This window comes from Gossypium hirsutum, chromosome A12 (assembly GCF_007990345.1).
Source record: "Gossypium hirsutum isolate 1008001.06 chromosome A12, Gossypium_hirsutum_v2.1, whole genome shotgun sequence".
Classification (NCBI taxonomy): Eukaryota; Viridiplantae; Streptophyta; class Magnoliopsida; order Malvales; family Malvaceae; genus Gossypium; species Gossypium hirsutum.
Window position 1 is genome coordinate 106625791 of NC_053435.1, and position 13968 is coordinate 106639758.

The 13968-nt window shown below is 31.9% G+C and overlaps 2 protein-coding genes across 6 annotated transcripts; both read right to left on the minus strand.

Annotated features, from left to right (window-relative positions):
• Positions 1-2700: 2700 nt before the first annotated feature.
• Positions 2701-5963, minus strand: LOC107929551 (protein PLASTID TRANSCRIPTIONALLY ACTIVE 7). 4 transcript variants are annotated; one of them, XM_016861003.2, is made up of 5 exons: positions 5799-5963; positions 4755-4891; positions 4600-4659; positions 4443-4502; positions 2701-3240 (listed from the first exon to the last, which is right to left on the minus strand). In XM_016861003.2, exons 2-5 carry the CDS (start codon positions 4818-4820, stop codon positions 2905-2907), a joined length of 522 nt encoding a protein of 173 aa, XP_016716492.1. In that variant the 5' UTR covers positions 4821-4891; positions 5799-5963; the 3' UTR covers positions 2701-2904. The 4 variants fall into 4 exon arrangements, with proteins under 4 accessions (XP_016716492.1, XP_016716491.1, XP_040939586.1 ...); XM_016861002.2 differs by having other exon boundaries at positions 4600-4662; XM_041083652.1 differs by having other exon boundaries at positions 4755-4903.
• LOC107929548 (RNA-binding KH domain-containing protein RCF3) lies at positions 5850-10692 on the minus strand. Of its 2 annotated transcripts, XM_016860998.2 has the most exons (8): positions 9607-10690; positions 7994-8467; positions 7469-7717; positions 7105-7338; positions 6780-6865; positions 6493-6601; positions 6263-6389; positions 5850-6180 (listed from the first exon to the last, which is right to left on the minus strand). In XM_016860998.2, the coding sequence occupies exons 1-8, from the start codon at positions 10339-10341 to the stop codon at positions 6161-6163; spliced, it is 2034 nt and encodes a 677-aa protein (XP_016716487.2). In that variant the 5' UTR covers positions 10342-10690; the 3' UTR covers positions 5850-6160. The 2 variants fall into 2 exon arrangements, with proteins under 2 accessions (XP_016716487.2, XP_040939584.1); XM_041083650.1 differs by lacking the exons at positions 5850-6180; positions 6263-6389; positions 6493-6601; ... (2 more) ...; positions 7469-7717; positions 7994-8467 and adding an exon at positions 8570-8743 and having other exon boundaries at positions 9607-10692.
• Positions 10693-13968: the final 3276 nt, after the last annotated feature.

Here is a 13968-nt window from a genome sequence, read left to right on the forward strand (position 1 = left end):
TTGTATTAAGGCATTATTGAAATTTGATGCCTATTGTTGTTCTTTGTATCGATCCTTATTTTGATTTTTAATATATGCTCTATTTTATTTTAAAAACGAGTAGAGAGGAATCAATGTGCGGATAAGTTGGCTCGATTAGGGAGCGGCTTTCGATAGGATTATTCAAACACCTTTTGTGTATTTGTAGGGTTTCCCTTATTTGTATTAAGGCATTATTGAAATTTGATGCCTATTGTTGTTCTTTGTATCGATCCTTATTTTGATTTTTAATATATGCTCTATTTTATTTTAAAAAAAGTGTCTGACTCTTGAATTATTAATTACATGTAAGAGTGATTTTAATTTTATCTAAAAACGCTAAAAATTTTCTATATTTTCTCCATAAAATTTATATTTTTTTAGTTTATATAATTGAATTAATAATTTTTATTTTTATTTAATAGTATTTTTAATAAAATAATAATAAATGACAGATAATCCAAAAGAGTGGCACAAGTTACAAATCACGATTAAACCATCATAAGAAAGCAAAAGAGTGAAAAATATCCCTTTCACAATTATTGTTATTCATGTCAGATAGACTTATAGTAAATGTCACTTTTTTCGTAAAATGTAATTTCAAGCTCAATATTACAATGCTTTATCTTAACAACTCTAAAGACCTTTGAACATCTTAAAATTGACCAAAATTGTGGATAAATTGACTAGAATGAGGATGTTGGAACAATATTAGAGAGAAGAGGCGAGAGTTGGAAATCTAGTTAGGCAAGAAGGTATTTTGACCCCTTTTCGGCACACCCAAAGTTTTTGTGGAGATTTTCTTTTATAATTCATAACATATTACATATTGCTCACATATTAGTTTCAAACTCTTTGTAAGTTAGTCAACCTATTAATGCTTTGACGTCGTAGGTTGATTTGGATTTGGAGAATGAATATACATGACATGTGGATGGCAAACATTTTGTTTATGTTAATTATGTTATTTTAATGATTTGAGCTAACAAGATCTTGAACTCACTAGTGTCTCAACTCACAAATTGATCATAAGCTTAGATACATGAAATCATAAGCACATAAAGTGGGCTCGCTAATATATAGCACTTCTATTTTTATAATTAACAATTAAAAGTTTAACCCTCTCAAAAATTGACGTGTATATTATATTTAAATTTTGACTTAATTGAATAATAAGCTTTTAAACTATATTATTTTTTTGTATTATTCATATTTATTTTATCGTCCATGTTCAGGTTCATAGTTATCTCTACTAATAATGCCATCGCCACAGTTAAAATTTGCGTTCTTCTTTAAAAATATAATGTATCTTACAATTACATTGGACACTTGTTGATAACTAATTTTTTTTAAAGTACCTAAATTATAATTTTATAATTATTATGACCTCGACTCTTATCTCCATATTAGAAAAATTCCCTTCAACCAATCAGAAATTGACATGATACAAAATTTAATTTCAATTGACTTTGATTTTCTTTAATGGAGGATAATAGTTTAACCCATAATAATTACGAAATTATAATTTAATACGCGACAAAAAAATTTAGATATTTAAATAAATTAAAAAGGTATAGTTTAAACGCTTATTATTTAATTAAAGCTTAAAACCTTTTATTTTTGACTGCACAAAAGTGAAATGTCAACCAATATTTTTGACTGCACAAAAGTGAAATGTCAACCAAAGATATATTTAAAATAAGTTATATAAATATGAAAATAATAAAATTATCTAGTCCAGATCGGATTATTTAATTAATCAGACCATAACTTTAGTCACAAAATCTAATATTCTTCTAATTTGTTTATCTTAAATTACCTTAAATTACAAATTATCTTAAAACTTTCACACCATGTACAATACTTTGTCTAGTATCAATATTATATCAATCAAATCATTCATTCATTCGGTGTGGAATATATTTATAATATTTACATCAAATTTTAAACACATACAGAGAATAATTCGAATTTTAAATTAGTCCCCAACCTTCGAAATGTTCTAATTAATTTTTCAAGATATCAATATAATATCAATCAAGTCATTCTGTCAATCTAATCGATGTAGAATATATTAAAAACACTTGTATTAAATTTTAAACACAACTGCACGTTCTAACCAATTCATCAAAATATTAGATATCATATCAATCAAGTCTTTCTATCAACTTAGCTAATATGGAATATATTAAAAACATTTGTATCAAATTTTAAACACACGTGCACTGAATAATTCGAATTTTAAATTGATCTCAAACTTCAAAACATTCTAATTCGTTCCTCAAAATATCAATAATATATCAATAAAGTCCTTCTATCAATCTAATTAACCTGAAATATATTAAAAATACTTGCATCAAATTTTAAACACGAATTTTAAATTGATACCAAACTTCAAAACATTTTAACTCATTCCTCATAATATCAATAATATATCAATCAACTCCTATCAAACCTAGCTGATGTAGAATATATTCAAATTTCATCACATGTGCACTGAATAATTCAAATTTTATATTGATCCAACCTTCAAAATATTCTAACTAATTCCCCAAAACATCAACATCATATCAATCAAATCCTCCTATCAACCTAACTAGAGTGGAACATTCTGAAAATACATGACTCAACAGGTGCACTGTATGAACAGCTTGAATTTGACATATTAGAAAAGAGACAATATCGTTAAAACTTGGGAGTTAATTCTTTCAAAAAATATGTTAAATCTGAACTGTCCACGTGATGATTTCAAGTTTAAAATTTGATACTTAGCCAATTAAACCATTTAGACATGAAATGTTTCAAAGGAAGAAAATCTTGATCATCATGTACACTAGCATTCAACCTATTACAGTCTTAAAACACATATGTTACCTTTAAAACCTTTTATGTAAATTCTTCCTTCAAAAAAGTAGGTCCAGGCTTGAAAGGGTCAGATTCGGCATAAGCATCCGGCCGGTAAAACCCCGAATCATTGACACGGTTACTAAGCACATGAAGTATAGCTTTCTTCGAACCTCCATATTCATCCCGGTTATTCTCAACATATTCTTTGGCCTCAGCCGCTACATCATTCACAAAATCAAAACGATTGTCCTCAGATAGCAACAGTCTCTCAATGTCCATCGTCAACAGTTTCCCTCCTTCCCTTATCTTCCGAACTTGCTCCTCTAAGAACGGCATCCTCTCCAACTTGTACTGCAACATTTCATCCTTCTTCGCCTGCATAAAAACACAAAGGAAGATCAAAAACATCAAAAACATTGCAACAAAAATGCCCTCAAGCATAATATTTTTCATCACAATGGCAAAAAGACCACAGACAAAGCTCGAAATTCATTTCGATGCGATCAAGATCCTAAATGCAGGAAGATTTCTACCGTATATGAGAATGTGAAACTTGAACTAACACTTATTACATAACAGCATTCATCCCGATTTTACTGAAATGCAATCATTATGGATTTAATAGATGAACCCTTCATCCCACCGATACAATACCGAAAATTTCCTGGAAATCAGGAACCGAAAGGAAAACAATAAGAAAAAAGACGTTAAATATACCTAGCAGGTCCCTTTATTATTAAATGGATCAATTTAGTCCCTATACTATTTAAAAAAATCAAATAAGTCCAAATTTCAACTAAGTTAACATTTACTATTTAAAAATCTCCATTTATTGTTGACAGAATTAATATTTTGAAAGCTTTTTATTGTTTTGCAAATGAAATCTTTTTGTTTGGAGTTGAACTGCAAATGAAAAAAATGATTTTCATGTCATTTTAATTCTTTCATGTCATTTTTTTAACAGTAAACTTTTACCCTATAACCACTGATTTGGCACATCATTTGTTGATCAAATCCAATTATAAAATACTAAGTCAAACTTTTCCACCAATCAAAATTTTCTTTTATTCTTTTTTTTTTGGGTCATATTTCATTCTTCTTCCTTTTTCCCTCCCAAGCCCTATGTTACAATTTGACTTTATTTAATTCTTTCATGTCATTTTTTTAACAGTAAATGTTAACTACAGGGATTAAATGGATAAATTTAATAGTTGAGGGACTAGTTTGATCCTGTCCCTATAATAGAGGGACTTAGCAGGTACTTTGACCAAAAAAAATTTAATTCATATATTTGCTACTGAAAAAAAAGGACGAATGCTCAAACAGTATCAGTCTCCAGCATAAAAAATTGATAAGATTGAATTTTATCTTATAAATTCACATAAAAAAAAACAGTATCCTCACTCAGCTAATCCAAATTTTAAGCCAATTAATCATTTCTTTAAAAAATCTTCAACTGTTCATTTATTTATTTATTTTGAAAAAGATATCAATTTACCGACAAATTGGTACTAGAAATTATCAAATTTATCACATATACAAGAAAAGAAAGAAAGTTGGAAATAAAAAACATATACCAATTTTCTCCGGCGCCAAACACGGCGACCACCGCCCTCACTTTTTAACCGGGAAACAACCTGAAAATATATATATTTATTTATCATATAATAAAATAAAATTATTTTTCGGGTAATTTAACAGTACAAGTAAAATACGGGTTTGGAAATACAAAACCTGTGAGTTTAAATGGTGGGTGTTAAGACGCCATGAATTAGTCCTTGCTCTCGCTTGGGTCTGCTAAAAAAATCCCCCCAAAAAAAATTAATTTAAATTTACAAAGAAAATGGTGAGACCAAATTCGGAAAAGAAAAAATGGGTGAACCTGTTACCGATTTAAGTAGCGATGGTGACACTGAAGAAGCAATGGAAGTTGGATTGGAAATAGCAAAGGCCATGGCCTTACACTGCACTCTCTGGAACGCTTGAAGCTCGAGCTATGATGGTTTAGGAGTAGGACAGCTCAATTCTGTGTTTATGACTCCAGTTGTGGATAAATAGGTGAGAACCCAGTGTTCTAAACGGCAAATATACATGCCGTTTCATTTTGTACTTCAATGATATCTCAAAAAAAAATTAAAAAATAAAAAACGCAGATTCCAGATTTGAGTTTAGCTCTAGCATTTTGTATGAGTTCTCCTTTGGATCAATTATTTAATTCGATATTTCTAATAAATTAAAATTTATAACTTCAAAAAATATAGTATATAATTAAACAAATTTAAATTAATGTCAACAAATTTTAAATTTTAAAATATTAGAATTCGTTTTTTGTCCTTATCATCTCTTCTCAATCTTGTATAAAAGAAAAAATATTGTAGTAATATTCATCATTTTTAAATTTTTTTTCTAACTGAAACATATTATCTATCCAATTAGAGATTTTATAATAGTATAGGTAAATATAAATATAGATGATTAACCCTTATTCTTGAGGATTTTAACTGTACCCTCTTTATTAATTTAACCTTTCTCTCATTCTACTCGCTCACATTCTTTTAAGAGGTTGAAAATTGAAGAATAGGGCAAAAGCAATTAGCCATAATGACTTTAAAAAAATTGTTTTCTGTTAAATTATACAATTTGATAATTACAATTTATAATATTAAAAAAATTAAAAAAACGAAAGAATTAAAAGGAAAATTCAGACTTTTCCATTAATATAAGAAGCTATTGGTAAATGGAGACTTTCAGACATTGCCAAAGGTTTTTTTCAGCTTCTACATGTGATGAAGTCAAAACAATGTCAATACATTGATTGCCTTGTCTGCCACATCAAACTTCATACGACAGTCTAAAGAGTGTTCATTTAATAACCGAACTAAACTACTAATAATCAAGTTAACCGAAATTATATGTATATAAGAGAAACTTACTGGTAGATGATGCAGTGGGCAAGTTCCTGTAAAAGTTTTGAGCAACGAAAATAACTGCAGTCTTTCTTCTTCATTCAGGAAAAAATTGAAGCATTGCAGGGAAAAAACCAAGACAGAGAGAACCCCTCATGTTCTAATTTACAATGGAGCACTCTCACCCTTCTCACAGTTCTTAATCTAAAACACCGATTTTAAAGACAAGACATATTCGTTTGTTTTTTATGCCCTACGTGACACTGAACAAATCCTCATTATAACTCCAGAACCATACATCTGGAGATAATCGGATAATGTACGAGAAAAAATTTTTAACATGCCATCCCCCATACAGACAAGACAGCTCCGAGTTCCAGCATTTATCTTTACGGTCCATCTTCTTGTGCTGAATCAAATATGGAAAGAGCCGAATGAGACATCAGTTTACAAGGAGGAAATGGGAGACATTGATATGAAGAGAGACTTACTGCTTAAAATGAAGCCTTGAAGCAGGCTTTGGGCTCTCTCAGACTGTTCCAGAGTACCTGATATTTGAATGATCTTTTGTGTCTCGTTTGGTCTGTCTTCGACCAGAGTCACATTGGCACCAGACAACTATACCGCAAAGTCATAAACCGAGAGATAAATATTACTTGAGAACTAGATTGAACCAAAGAGAACATAAATGAAATAGGTAGTAGAAAGCTATGTTGGTTACCTCACTGATCTGGGCCAGTTTGGTTTTCGATTTTGCTATGAGCTTGGGAACAGCGTAGTCAGGTATGACAACTTCGAGTGTACTCCTAGTAACAAGTGGTACGGCGATTCTAATAGAAAATTACAAGCAAGAGAGGTATTATTGATTAGAAAGAAGAGCCTTCATTCTTTATATGGAAATATTACCTAACAGCAAAAAGAGAGAGAGATTATGATGCAACCTTCCTTTTATACATATATATATTAAAAAGGACCAAATAAGAGTAAGATTACACAAAACTTAGTCACCTGCTAATTGCAATTGCACTTGGTACATCTTCTCGGCGTTCAGATTCAGTCTTCTTCACTGTTTCAGCACCAGATTTCACAACTTCCTATAAAAAATAATGAACTTTTATTATAATCATATTCTTAGAATCAGTAGAGGACCGCATATATCACATTCAAGATGTTCACCTTGTGCACTACATATAACAGTTAAAGAAGAAAATTTTGATGTTTTCGAGAACCATTTTCTCTTACAACTACATAAGCAACACAGAAGAAAACAAATGCCCACAAAGAAGCAGTGAAAGGAAAGTCAAAATTAAAAGAAAAGCAGCATAAGTTCAACCTTTGATGATGATGGTGTTGCTGGCGTTGGCATATTTTGATAGGTTCCGGGACTGGCAGTTTGACCATCACGAGCTGGAGTTAAGTTTGGAGAAACATTCCCCATGGACGCCGTTGCAATGATAGATGGTGCTGAAGGTGGAGGGTCCAGAGAGAAGTCCCTATACAAGTAACTGCGTAATCGTGATGTGATCTCAACAAGAGCATCTCGAGCTGCCTTTATCTCCCCCACAATCTGCAGAGTAAATCAATGTACTATTCAGAATATACAAGGTAAATTCATCCTATCATCTCACCCCTCATTCAGGATATACAAGAAGCTAAGCTCTCAATGCTTCGAAAGAATAGGAATCTAAGTAGCAAACCTGCACAATCTCATTGGGTCGTGATACACAAGACGGTAGTTCTTCCCCTGACAATATCTGTATGTTTGCACCAGTTAATCTTTTCAGTTCAGATAACGATCCATCTCTTCCCTCTAAACATCCAATTTCGGTAGATGGAACAAGTAGCCTAGTAGTTACTATGTTATCTTTATCAGGAACAAGGTCGACAATCTGAGTTTGGATATGCAACAAAGCCTCTTGAGCTGGAAACAACTCATCATCAGGACCCTAAGGACAAATGAAAACCAAAGATATGTTAGAAACCTCTGAATATGTAGAAATGAAAATTCAAAAGGAGATGAGCGATTTTATTTTATTTTTTTTAAATGTCTTTCAAGTTTTAAATATAGTTAATGACAATATCTCATCCAAAAAGCTGAAGTCAGATGGAATTTATCACCCGAAAAAAGCAGAAAACAAGATAAAAAAAGAGTGTAGGCTAAAGAAACAACTATCCACCCAAGTGATGGGATATCATTAAATAAACGGAGAGATGGTAAGTACCTCCTCGGAAGAAATGGTAATTATCTGCTCATCTGACCCGGCCATGGGATCAGCAACCTTGACATCCACACCGATTTCATTTTGAAGTAAATCTACTATGCCATCTGGCTCTCCAAAAACACTATCCACCTTGTCAATAGGGCAAAGTATTCTAAACACAAGCTCCTCACCATAAAGAGGCTGTCCATTGTCAGACATAGGAGCAGCCCCAGCTTCAATGAAGCCAGATGGACGTGAGGAATAATTGTTGCCTCTGTAATTCATAGTAGACATCCGAGAACCAAAAGAACCTTCCATAGATGATCTACGTGAAGCACTGTTTATGTTTGGTATATAATCATCATCAGGGAAAAACTGCTCTGGTGAATGCATTCGTCCGTGGAAATGACCACTGCGGTCACGATGCTGGCTCTCCCTTAAGCGTGATGAAATAATTGCTATAGCATTTTTTACAGCATTTACATCACCTACAACCTGCACGATAAACAACATTAGACAAATATCATAAGACCATTTCAACATTAGACAAATATCATAAAACCAGTTCAAACTTAATATGCATAAATAGATGTAAACCAATAAAGCTTTCCAGAATAGCCATGTACGGTAGGCAAACCACCCCTAATAGATAGCACCATAGAAGAATTATTCTTTGCACTGCAGTATTGACAGTGGGACACTATTCAAGATGCATGGATCTGAACTATCCAACTATTTTGACCCACTTGCAGCCTCAGCTGCATAGAATACCTAGATTCAAACTGCTTTGTCAGCAACCATTAAAATATGGTTCAGTAGAAAAATAAGATTAAGTGGAAGATGATAATAATTATGCAGCATTCATAGGAATGATTGATACTCAAAAATATTCAAATAACAGAGAAGCATGATGTTGAGAATGTCAAGATGGCATTATAGCATACGAATACATATCACTTAGCTATTTTTAGAGAAAAAAAACTACATTGCACACATTTTCAATGCCCAAGACTCCAAGTATCAACAAAAACAGAAAGAAGATAAATTTGAACCATGAATGAAGCAAAAACTTGAAGACAATTGAAAGCACAACAGATGACCAAAATAACAGGAATGCGATTGGAGCAGGGCAAAAAGTCTGAAATTTTGAAAAAATATACCAGCAAAAAACTCCATAATAAAACCTTCTGAAACCTTAAGCCTCTTTAGTTTAACAGCAGAGGATAAGCTATTAGTTTCAGCAAAGAGTAAATTGTTTAAAATGATCGAAAAATCAGAGCAGAAATCCGGCAATGCCAATGGCATCTACTAGTATTAGATTCTTAATAGAGGTTTCTCTAAGGGGAAAAGCAATGAAAGGAAACCACATTAGTAACTCCTATAATCCAGGGGTAGCATTCATTCAGATCAAGATTTTGGGTTCTGCTCCATAATCCCAAATCCGAGACCTAAAAATCCTTTAATCAGTACATAAACATTCAACCGCCCAAATCATTCCATTAAGCCATTGCGTTTAAACATATTATCATCAATCAAATATTGAAAACCCCAAGCTTAGTATTAGCATTTTGTAACTAATCCCCTTTTTAGTGTGTGTGCATTAAATGCAAATCCAAATGCAATCGGTCGCAGACCTGAACAATCTCCTCAGACATGGAAACGCAACGGGGCAAAGTATGGTCTCTAGGCAGAATCCTAATCTGAGTCTTTGTTTCGATTCTCATTTGCTCAATAATCTTTCCTCCTTTCCCCAATAAAGAACCCACATGCATCCTCGAAACAACCAACCTCGTCGCTACCCTGTTCCCTCCTCCTCCTCTCGCCACCGCTCCGTATTCCTCCTCCTCCTCTCCTCCGCCACCACCAAACCCAAACTGTGAATCACTCTCCAGAATCCTCTCATGTACAAGTAATAACGCCTCCTGAGCAGGCGAGAACGACGGCATTCTCCCTTCAGGGTCACGGCGACGAGTGTCAGATATCTCGATGATGCGTTCGTCATCACCAGGAATCAGCTCGTGTACGTTGATCCACGCGCCGGTATGCTGTCTTATAGACTTGATAATACTACCCGACTTACCGATTACACCCCCAGCTTTCATATCGTGACAAAGAATGCGGTAGCTAGTAGTGACCATAAGGGAAGAGTCTTGTCCCCCTCCGCCGGCGCCGCTACCACCACCGCTCTTATTCGGAGGTCGACCGTTGTTGCCTCCGTTGTTGTTGTTGTTGTTCGGATTGTTTCCACGGTGACGATGACTATTAGGTAGGTAGTGATGGTTGTTGTACCGAGGTTTCGTCCTACCCATGGTCTCCCCATCATAGTCTTGGTCATAGTAATAGTTCCTCTTGGATCTAGATCTGTCCATCTACACACACACTACTAAACTTTTCCTTTTTCCCCTTTTTTTAAGGTTCTCAAGCTTTCGAATCAAAAAGATTTCAGTTCTTTCCTTTCGTCAATGTTTTCTTTTGGGACGATTGATGGCTCAGCTCCTTGTCAAGGATCGGGTCTAGGGTTTTCAAAAGAAGCAAAGCTTTGCTCTTTACGCTGATGTCTTCGTCCCTCTGACTGTGCCTTCTTCAGTTACCTTCCGTTTGTTTCTCGAGAAAATGCAAGTCTTGGTGAGAAACCTAGCAAGAGACGAAGAATCTGAAAATGAGCACAGAGAGCTTCTTATGTTAGCAGTCATACGGAATTTGAGCTGCAAAGGTTTTTATGCACCTCGTCCAGTTAAGATACTTTACTTGTGGACAAATCACTAATTGGGCTTCAACGGCATCGTTTTCTTAATTTTCACTTATTTTATATTTTGGGAAGGCTTAATTTCACAAAACATCTCTAAACTATCGCCTAGATTCTAAATTAGTCCCTATATTGCTGCGTATTATAATCGAATCCTCAAGGCAGTATTGCATCAAACACGTTTTTCCATTAACCCAACCATCAATTTAGGTGTTAATTAAATGTAATATAAAACATATTTACAAACATGCAAGGGCGAAAGCAAAAAAAAGAAAAAAAGAAGAGGGGACAAAATTAAATTATAAATTCTTGAAAGGTCAAAAGATAATTTTACCATTATACTAATTTATAATTTTATAGATTTTCAAGAGACCTGAAAAACAATTTTAGCATTTAGGGCTAAGGCCATATCCATCCCTTTAGATTTGAATAATATCAATAAATTTATTTTTAATACGTAAAATTAATGTTGTTGGAAATAAATAAAATCAATCGATAAAATCAAATAATATATTAATCTGGATAAAACTATTTAACTTCCATTCAACCAACAGACCAAAAATCTGCAAACGACAATTGAATCATTTAAACTGAATTATAATTTTCTAATAAATAAATAAATGTTATTTGATGGGCAGTCAAATCACGTACCGATTTAATTAAAATACTGATTGAACCATTTATCTGAATTCTAAAAATATTACTTAAGATCTAAATTGTTATACAATAATTTACCATTTTTGAGGTAATGAATGACTAACCAATGTAAAGTAATGATGGAAGTCATAGCGGAATTAATTTACTACAGTCATAACGTCAGTCTCCCAGGTCACTTGGTTGGAAACTAGGGACACCCATTAATTAAAAACTTGACTATTTTTTTTTTGTGGTCCCTTATAAAAATTATTATTTTTAAACTATAAAATTAAATGTTTAATCTGGTGATTACTTTTTAAAAATTTTAATCTTATAAAAACTATTTTTTAATAATTTAAAATTATTTATTAATAAAAGGGGAACGAGTCTTAAAAGAAATAGTTATTGATGTCGTAAACTTTTCACGTAAGTTTACATGTTTGTTTTTTTTAATTAATCAATTAATGTAATTTTATTTCATGGAGTTAATATAAAATAATACTATTCAAGTATTAAAAAATATTTTGATAATTAAAATATTATCAATTTTAAAAACAAATCATAATTAAAGTCTAAATGGAAACATTAAGTGTTGTATGTTGCTTATTGAGTCTTTAGCTCGATTGGTATAGGTATTGTTATCAATATAGGAGCAGATAGGTTTAAGTGCGGTGAAGCACATTATCCTCCTATTTATGAGTTAAAGTGTAGAGACGAGTATCAAATGTGACACATAACAAGTTAAAAAAATACACTATCAATATATCAAATACTAACTTTACTATAAAATTTATCACATGCATATATATGTAGAAATTATATATTTAGAACACATATTTAAACTTACACAAATGTTTAAATAATATTATATATTTTATTCTATAAAAAAATAAATATTTTAACCAAAACTTCATCCCAAATATTTATGTAATTGAAAGTTGTATATTAATAGTATAATGATAAATTTAACTTTTAATGTTTACATATTTCGTAAATTGTCTTTGTTTTATATTTTAACCAAATTTGTCTAATAACATTTCAACAAAAGGTCAAATAATGTTAACTAAAATATTAAATTTTCAACAATGTTGATATGACGACTTGTGTGCTAAAGTGTACTTCATGTTGACTTTTCACTATTTATCTTATACTCTACATAATAAATAAATTAAAAATTATAAAAATATTCAGAAAAATAAAAAAAAGCATGAAATTCGCATAGATTGTCATGTTTAAAATTTAATGTTTTAGTCAATAATTTCCTTAAAAATATAACAATTAAACTATTTTTGAAAGGTCAATGATCAAATTCGATTCTTTTTAAAAGTGTTAACGGTCAAATTTAGCTCTAAAAGAGAATAAGGGCTAAATTGACAAAAAATATAAACATTAAAGACTAAATTTATCAATATGCCTCTATTAATCATAGAAAACATAAAATGCATTGTTTTATTTTTGGGTAAACTACACCATTAGTCACTAAACTACGGGTAAGTTTTCATTTTTGGTTATTTAACTAAAAAAATTACAATTTTGTTTTTGAACTATTCGAAAGTTTTCATTTAAGTCACTGAATTATTCAAACTTTTTTATTTAAGTCACTGGGCTGTTAAGTTTCTTTTCAAAGTTCAGCTAACGAGCTCCAAGTGACGATTTGATAATCGGTATGATGAATCAATTCCCATCAACGAGTAAAAAAATATATCTTAGATCCAAGTTATTGAAGCCGAAGATTTTTATACCTTTAGTTATAACCTCGAAGTGCCTCACGTTTAGTCCTTATTAGTGGATTAGAGACAAATGGTTAAGTGGTTTGCTATCATAGACTTGGGTAGGATGACGACTAGATGTGCTTTTAATCACTTCAAACGAAACGCGATAATTAAGGTTAGAAATGATGATTAATGAGTTGAGTATACACGAACATTAAATGAAAAAGTATTTTTTAAAAGAAAAGAAAATTCTTGCAATGAGTAAATCTAAAAAATTTACTCAAAAACTTATCTCCAAAAATCGAAAATATAACATAGTTGGATAAATAACAAGTATTAATGTTGTATCTAAACTTAACCAAATTAAAAGATTAAATTTAATATATATGAATTAAACTTTAATAATTATCGAAACATTAATGAAGATGGAGTCAATTCAATCACATTATTCAAACGTATAGATTTTAAAATCATCAATATCAACAACTCAAAATAATAAATGATTAAAAATTTTGTGTTAACGTATCAAGACCCAAATTTTGAGCCTTAGTATTAAGATCCCAATAAAAATTCTTATACTGCTGTGTTGGATAAAAATATATACACTGCCCCAAAGCATGTGTAATTCGTGGCTAAATTCATATATACTGATTTGATGAAACTGCGCAATAAAAAAAACCTATCCAAAAGCCTCCCACGTGTACGGCTCGACGAGCTTTAGTTTATGATGCCCGCGATCGGTGCGTTGCAATTGTAATTAGGAAAGGGATCTAAATTATGACCTTTGACCGATTTCGCGCCAATCAACTATCCAACGTGGCAACAACCAATAGACACTAACCACGTGGTGCAATCCAACAGCCAATACCCGTATAAGTATTCATCGTCCTTCTGCTCGTCTT